This window comes from Platalea leucorodia (genome assembly GCF_965183815.1).
Source record: "Platalea leucorodia genome assembly, chromosome: 1".
NCBI classification, from domain to species: Eukaryota; Metazoa; Chordata; class Aves; order Pelecaniformes; family Threskiornithidae; genus Platalea; species Platalea leucorodia.
Genome location: NC_138823.1, coordinates 101,760,413 through 101,769,241, shown reverse-complemented (window position 1 = coordinate 101,769,241; position 8,829 = coordinate 101,760,413). Strand labels below are relative to the sequence as shown.

The window sequence follows — 8,829 nt, the reverse complement described above, 5'->3', positions numbered from 1 at the left end:
TCTCTTCATCCAAGCATACTTAGAATCCCACAGCTGAACTTGTTAATGAAATTCACTCTCACAGTTAAAAATAAAAAAACCAAAAAAATACTGAATATGAATGTGGAAGAAAGGCAATTTGATGTTTGTAATTATCGAGGTAAACTCCACGACCTGCTGAATGTATGCAAAATGGACCCTGGATGGTGTATATAAAAGTGGCATGAGCAGAGAATAAGAGCAAATATTGAGACTTCTTTCTGGTAGAGCAAGTCATCATATAGGATCCCTACCATGAGCAACAAGGGGGCTTCACTGAAAGGTAAGACTTTTGCCATTCACTTGCTGATAACTTTTATATTTCTTTACATTTAAATTGAACTACAAAGTAACTGAAATGTAACAGCTCTAGAAACTGACGTCTTCCGGCCACCTAGTCTTCCAGTAATGGTGAAACCTGCCTCCACCTCAAATATTTAGTGTCCAAAGCTTGGAATTAGAAGGCAGCTTGATCCCTTTTTAACTCCATCTTTTGTCTCCTAAGACTAGCTTTGCATTGGGCAGTGTCACAGAAAATTGGCTCGAGGGACGTGACATCTGCACACGAAAGACTGGATCCAGACTGCTTTGCTACACCACTCAGAAGGCAATAGCTAAAAGTCGTTATCCACAAGTCTAGAAGTGATGTAGTGATTTTGAAGTGAATGTTTTCATAACCATCTTCAACTTTCTAAGCCAACAAGTCTCAGGTTTTCTTATTCATAGAATTATTCCCCAGAGCACTTTCCTAACTGCAGCATATGGCATGTACCTTGTTCAGAGGGGAGGAGGAAGGCTTACTTCAATATTGTGTAAATGGACTTTTCTTGAATTTAGAGCTAGAAAGAAACTTATCACATGATAACATTAGGGACAGCTCTACTGATTTATGGAGGACACTTTAATTTAGCATTTAAAATAAGTCTAGTGAACCAATACAGGTAGCAGGCCAGTTTCTGGAACTAAAACTCTCAGAGCAGAGAACAGTGTTCTTTGAATAAGTACATTCACTTACCAAATATTTGCTTTTAATTTTTTTCCATTGTTTTTCTGTGCATACTTTATTTCACCCAATAGAAAACTTGACTCAGTTAAGTTAATATTAAAGGTTTTAAATAGATGAGGTTTTGTGGTTTAGATAACGAGAAGTCATCTATATCAGTTTCAGAAGCTCAGGAGAAAAGACAAAAGTTCTCTCTGATTTCTTAGCAGTAGACAATTTAGGGTTAAACTCTAAACAGCAAAGCAGCACAGCTGCTAGAAATCTTCTGAAGGAACTCCCAGTACAATCAAAACCTTAAGAGAATGACCTAACCACCCTCCCACAAAATTAATTTAAACTCCAAATGTTTGCAAAGAAAAGGACCTGTGGGAGGAGGAGGAGAAAAAAAAAAAAAAAAGACCAATCTATTTTCCAAACTTATATATCTGTGCAAATATAATTATGTAACTATATTTACACTGTGAAGAAGTTTGATTTCTTTTCTTCCATTTATCACTATGTAATAAAGTCAGGCACAGTAGTAAGAGACTTCAGAATACAGTGTACACTGCAACACAGGTTACCTTGTCTCCTCAACTCTGTAGCAGGCTCTGCTATACAGTCAGGATGACAGAGGGGAGAAAGGATAACAGAATTACAGTGCTTCCCTCCTCCATCGATTTTCAGCAGCCAGTACAGGGGGTACTCTGAGCCATGTGATAGCACAGCCAAAATCGCCCAGCATCTGGCTCTGACAGCTACTTCTAAATGCACATACAAGTCAATGTGATTCCATTTTCGTTTGTTTTAAACCTGAATAGGTTTGTTGCTGGTGGTCCTTCTGGTGTCCAACATGCTCCTGACAAAGGAAGGAGTGACCTCCTTGCCAATCTGCCCCAATGGATCTGCCAATTGCCAAGTTTCCCTTGGGGAACTTTTTGACCGAGCAGTTGAACTTTCACACTACATCCACTTCCTCTCTTCAGAAATATTCAATGAATTTGTAAGTATTCTGCCTTTTCTTGAGAGCAAGAAAATATAAAAATGCAATTTAGTACTTTTTAAGCACAAACATGTTAACATATGAAATCCTTCAATAAGTAAACAAATATGACTGCTGCACAGACAGTGATAGTCCCAACAGTGACCAAATCTGTGTATAGTGCTGACCATTGCTAAGATGCCCAACATTTCTATTAAAAGATACTGTTTTCCCATCATTCTTTATCTGTGGGACAAGTTTGTGTTTGCTGGGTGTCAATTTCACTCTAAAGACTCAGCAGAAACTTTTGACCTTTACAGCATAAAAACAGTGATAAAAGCAATAGAACGACAATTAGTTAATCCAGCGTTTGAAGCATAGAATCATAGAATGGCTTGGGTTGCACAGGACCTTAGAAATTATCTAGTTCCAACCCCCCTGCCAGGGGCAGGGACACCTTTCACTAGACCCGGTTGCTCAGAGCCCCATCCAACCTGGCCTTGAATGCTTCCAGGAAGGGGGCATCCACACCTTCTCTGGGCAACCTGTTCCAGTGCCTCACCACCCTCAGAGTGAAGAATTTCTTCCTTATATCTAGTCTAAATCTACCCTCTTTCAGTTTAAAGCCATCACCCCTTGTCCTATCACTACATGCCCTTGTAAAAAGTCCCTCTCCAGCTTTCTTGTAGGCCCCCCTCAGGCACTGGAAGGGTGCTATAAGGTCTCCCCGCAGCCTTCTCTTCTCCAGGCTGAACAACCCCAACTCTCTCAGCCTGTCTTCACAGGAGAGGTGCTCCAGCCCTCTGATCATCTTTGTGGCCCTCCTCTGGACTTGCTCCAACAGGCCCATGTCCTTCTTATGTTTGGCGCCCCAGAGCTGCAGGCAGCACTCCAGGTGGGGTCTCACAAGAGTGGAGTAGAGGGGGAGAATCACCTCCCTCAACCTGCTGGCCATGCTTCTTTTGATGCAGCCCAGGATACAGTTGACTTTCTGGGCTGCAAGCACATGTTGCCAGGTCATGTTGAGCTTCTCATCAACCAACACCCCCAAGTCCTTCTCCTCAGGGCTGCTCTCAATCCATTCTCTGCCCAGCCTGTATTTGTGCTTGGGATTGCCCTGACCCATGTGCAGGACCTTGCACTTGGTCTTGTTGAACCTCATGAGGTTCGCACGGGCCCACCTCTCCAGCCTGTCAAAGTCCCTCTGGAGAGCATCCCTTCCCCCCAGCATGTCAACCGCACCACACAGCTTGGTGTCGTCGGCAAACTTGTTGAGGGTGCACTCGATCCCGCTGCCCATGTCACCAACAAAAGATGTTAAACAGCACCAGTCCCAATACCAACCCCTGAGGAACGCCACTCGTCACCAGTCTCCACTTGGACATCAAGCTGTTGACGACAACTCTTTGAGTGCAGCCATCCAGCCAATTCCTTATCCACCTAGTGGTCCATCTGTCAAACCCATGTCTCTCCAATTTAGAGACAAGGATGTCATGCAGGACAGTGTCAAATGCTTTGCACAAGTCCAGGTAGATGATGTTAGTTGCTCTTCCCTTATCCACCAACGCTGTTGAATTTAAGCTCTTCTTACTTATCTGTTTCAATAATGCCTGTCCTTGCTGATCTGCAGGATGAACGCTATGCTCAGGGCCGGGGTTTTATTACAAAAGCTGTTAATGGCTGCCACACTTCCTCCTTAACCACTCCTGAAGATAAGGAGCAAGCTCAGCAGATTCATGTAAGTCCCATTTCTAATGTCAATCAGTGTGAGATAGAGCAGGGAGAGGGGCGGAAGAGGGAGGGCTAAGGAACAGAGAGGCAGCAGACAGAGAGAGAGGGAAATGACCTCAATCGGAATAAAAAAGCCAGGAAGAGGAAAGCACCAAAAAGCCAAGAAAAGTTGATTTAACTTTTGCTGATACTAAGTTACAGACTATACAGAATATATAAGTACCAGTAACTTTCATCTTCCCTTCCTTTTCCTATATGTTACATTCAGTCATTGCATCCTATTTCCAATTACAATATAACCTCATGGAGCAACGCCAGTTAGCATGATTGTACAGTACTGAGAACACTACAGCCTTTGAACATTATCTTAAAACACCTTATAGACGATTATTATATTAACAAACATAACAATACCTTGGCTATATAGTGAATACTGTATGCAGGCAGAGGTAAATAGTTTTCCGGTAACTGAAAAGACTGACATTACTAAACAAACGCTAAATAGATACTCTTGCTGTTATCAGTAGGCAAAAGTGGTCACATCATCGTCCAAATACAAAGACTCTAGTGCGAAATACTGCAAAATACTTGTCAAGATAGACATGCCACATACGTCGATTTAATAATTATAAACTTAAGGGAAAATGAAGATGGTCTTGTTCAGCCTATGCTCACAGATACGGTTTGAAAATACTCCGGAGAAAAAAATAAGCACAGGTGTATGAAGCCCTGTGTACATAACAAGTCTGGTTGTGTTCAGATCCAGTGCATCTAGCAAAGAAGAAATGGTTGAATGCTACCATAACCCTAAGCTTTATGAATTTTTATTGCCGACAAGAAAGGACAATTTTTAAAACCAGACAGCTATTGCTGGAAGCACCATTGTTCAAAGTGGAGTACAGATGAGTTACGTAGAGTCAATAAAAGCTATTTAGTGGTTTACCATAATATGCACCTTACATTGAGTATTAGACTTTTTTTTAAAAAAAAAATCATTGGATTTTAGAATGTTAATCAAAAATCAGATAAGGAGTTCTGTTTTTTTCACAGAGACGAAACACAGTTGTGCTTGCTAGTTTTTAACATAGAGAGGGTTTAATGACATTTTCCATTACAATACTGTAACCGCTTGTGCTAATATTGTAAAACATGATGACAACAACGACTAACTTAAAAAATGCAATTGCACCAAGGCAGCTAAGACAGGGCTATAGGGCACATTCAATGGTAGCTCCTGGAATAAGTTCCCAAATCGCTATGTCTGAGGACATTGCTCTACATGCCTCCTAATGCTGCCAGCATTTAGCCTTCCTATTTTAACTGCCTTTTCTTAATGCGGGTGAGCAGCATGAAGACCTACTGAATTTAGTACTGGGAGTGCTGCGCTCCTGGAATGATCCCCTGATCCATCTGGCCTCTGAAGTACAAAGAATCAAAGAAGCTCCAGACACCATCCTCTGGAAGGCTGTAGAGATTGAAGAACAAAACAAGCGGCTTCTAGAAGGAATGGAGAAAATAGTTGGGCGGGTAAGTATTAGGTCCTTAACATCCTTCCAGTCTGTTGCTGGAAGAAAGACACATATAGTGATAGGCCCTCCCTACCTGGAATAGGAAAGGAAACAGTAGATGTGAAGGGAAAAAAGGGAGCCAAGATAGCTGAATCTGAGAACTTTGCAGCTTTTTTCTTTCAGCTTTCTTTTCTTTTGCTATCTTGCAATTTCTAAAGAGACAATGTGATGTGACTGGCATAGCATAATCCAGCGTACCCCCAGTCCTGCCTCAAGGGAAGGTGTAATCATCAGGACTGGTAATCGTCACTCTATCTTTGAGTATTTTGAATTTGCAATCCTGATTTTTTTAAGGATACGTCTGTGTTTTTTCACATGCACATATTTATATGTATGTTTTAGCATACTTATACACATCTGTATACATACAGGTATCGTGTATAGTTATCAGAAACAGATACTGTATTGAGAACTGTTCTGGAAGTCTGGGTTATTGCAAAGATGTGGCATCCAGCAAAGTAATCGTGATATCTTTCATTTCTCTTTTTGCACCATAATGGTACCTCTGAACTCTGACTTCGTTCCCCCTGCCTTGTAAGGTTAGACAACAAGGCTGTGGTCTGACAAAACCCATACTCAAATACCCCTCGTTATCAGTAATTGATTGAAAGCTTTCCTGAATAAAATCAGCTCTAGCCTGTTTATTTTTAAAGGGGCCTCTGTTAGTCCCTGAATATATCATTCTGTCAGTGAGCTAGATGTTAACAAGAAGTTCTGACTTTACTGTCTTTTGCTTAAGCTCTGAACAGTTGAACAGCATTAAGAGTGCCACCATCACTTTATCCACCACTTTCCACTGGATCACTCATGGCCTCTCTCTCTTTCAGTTAGGTGTCTCTTTACTCAGAAACCTTAGCCCATCCAGGCCACAAATGCATTTATCAGTGTAATCAAATACATCTCTATCCCATATCCACATGTAAAAAGGGTGCAGGCAAGGATCCAAGATAACAGCAGAAGTCAGGTGCTGCTACAGTTACCCTGTCACCACCTTCTCATTCATATTATTTATAGAAGGAGGTTGAAGACAAGACTGGCAAATTCATTAGTGTCGAACCACGTTTCTGAGTGATAGTAGGTCTATCTTTTTTTTGCCTGTTCCTTAAACTGAGTGATAGAGGCTCCACAGATACTCTCCTATATGCTTTTACAAAGTACAACTGGTGGGAAATAAGGAAGATGCACAAGTGCCAACAGGCACAGACTTTCTTCCTGCTATGAAAGGTAGATTTCTGTGATATGAAAAAATTAATGATTGTGTCTTTCAAACAAGGAGACCTAAACCAATCTTCACCTCAGATACTAACGCACTACATGAGTTCCTACACATAGCTTTCTAACATTAGAGGTCACTGTATCACTCAGCTTTTTTTTTTTTTTTTTTTTTTTTAATGAAATTTGAGGTACAGTACATCTGAAGATGTACTGTTGAGAGATTTGTCTGGTAACATGTTCTTGAAGCTACCTGTATCAGAGAGATTACCTAAGAGATGGACCAAGACAAAGCTGAAGATACACCCAACGAACTTCTAGGAACAAGTGCTAACAAAGATTTCAGGGTGGAGGGAACCAAAAAGAGATGTCACTGATGAGCGCATGCCTGAAGGAAGGTTTGATTTCTCTACAAAGTCCACCGAACATTGGTTAACACACTAGTTCTCTTAAAACACTACTGACACAGTTGAGCTTTTTACATATTTTAGGGAAACAAACTGAAAAATCTGACAAATTCATTCAAAATCTGCATGAAGATATAGAACATTATACAAAACAGTAGGAACTATAACAGGAAATACTTTACAAGCCATACACTAGCAACTAGCATTCCTCAAGGCCAGTATTTTAAATGCTCTGTTCTACGTCCAGTCAGATTCACTATCATTTACTACAGTATCATTTTGTGTCTTTAGGTTCATTCTGGGGAGATCGGAAACGAAGTTTACTCTCAGTGGGAAGGCCTTCCATCACTGCAACTCACTGACGAGGACTCCAGGCTCTTTGCCTTTTACAACCTGCTGCACTGCCTCCGCCGAGATTCCCACAAAATTGACAACTATCTCAAGCTCCTGAAGTGCCGCCTAATCCATGATAGCAATTGTTAAGTACTCGTGGGCCTAATCACTTGCTGAAATCATTCATCATGGTGTTCTTGTTGCTTTGCCACTTTTCATTGCAAACTTCATGAAAAGTCATACTGTACAGTATCGGGATCATCAGTAACTTTCATGCATGTTTGTGTGAATTCTGGCTGCAACTATTAGCACCATTTATCTTGGTGTTTTAAAATGTTATAAATTACTTGTATGACAAGAATACTCTTTTCTGTCTAATCTCCTCACCTAGTAGCATTTCAGAGATAACCAGATCATGCAGATACGAATAAAAATGTTATTAAATCCAAAAGCACATAACACTGAGTGGTATCAATAAATGAAAAATAGCTGGTATGGTTTATATCTTTAGCAGTAGCTTCTCTTTTTGGATCTCAGTCTCCAGTTACTGATGACAGGATATCTTACTTCCATTGTTCTTTAACCCCCCTCCAAAAAAAAGGGGGGGAGCGGGGGGGGAGAGGGGGAAGGGAGGGACATCAAAAAGCAGATTAATCACCTATTGCACTAAACTACCCTAAACTAAAAGTATGGCCTGAAATCCAGTCTACTTGGATTGATGCTTTTACTCTGTACAAAAATTGTCTCTACTGACTATTCGAGAAGAGGCATTTCCAAAGGAAATTTCCAAATTTCCAAAGGAAAATTTCCAATTTCCAAAGGAAGGTTCATTATGTTTGAGGTGTCTATCTGAGGGCAAAGGAACCAACAGGTTTCAGTAGGTCCCAATAGGAAATGCTGGGCATCCATACCATACCCACCTACCCTTCACATTCCTCACAAGTGATGTGGTGGTTGCAGTTGCTCAGAAAATTTTCAAGCTATAAAAAGGCACTAGCTGAGCTAAGGTGTCTGCTGTCCTAAACCCCAAGTGTCTCCATTCACTTTGGGTTTAGTCACACTCAAAGTTTTTAGGGCACTCATTTCAAAACACTATGGTTAAACACTGGAAAATTGGAGACACCAAAACCATTGACTACTTTTAAAAAAATTTGGCTTACAGTCACACAGCAAGTAAGAAGCCAAGTAGCAGCTGGCGCCATTGACCATATCTATATATTGTCTTTGTAAGCCATAAATAAACTCAGCCTTGGCTTCATCACGCAGCTTCAGCAGAGAGGAGCTTAAATTCAAATCAGCTCCTCATGGGTTTGGCTTCCCACTAGACAAGCCTGCTGCGTTGCTCCAGAGTTGAGCCAGCTTGGAGGAAGTGTGAAACACTAGAGAAGATGGGTTTGAGGGCTTAAGCCTCTCATTACCATAACAGAATAACCACAGCCATAATAGGTATTTACTTAAGAGATTAGATAATACCAACTGCTAGAAAGGTCTCATTTTAGCCATCTCTATGAGGATGTAATGATAATTGCATTTCTAATTATGTATATATATATAATGGCCTTTTAATCTCTTCATGTTTTCAATTACTGATTGCTT

The 8,829-nt window shown here is 40.8% G+C and overlaps 1 protein-coding gene across 1 annotated transcript; it reads left to right on the top strand.

The window, feature by feature from the left end:
- Positions 1-273: 273 nt before the first annotated feature.
- Positions 274-7,383, top strand: PRL (prolactin; the record flags this gene model as incomplete). Its single annotated transcript, XM_082322021.1, has 5 exons — positions 274-301; positions 1,822-2,003; positions 3,613-3,720; positions 5,061-5,240; positions 7,192-7,383. 5 exons carry the CDS (start codon positions 274-276, stop codon positions 7,381-7,383), a joined length of 690 nt encoding a protein of 229 aa, XP_082178147.1.
- Positions 7,384-8,829: the final 1,446 nt, after the last annotated feature.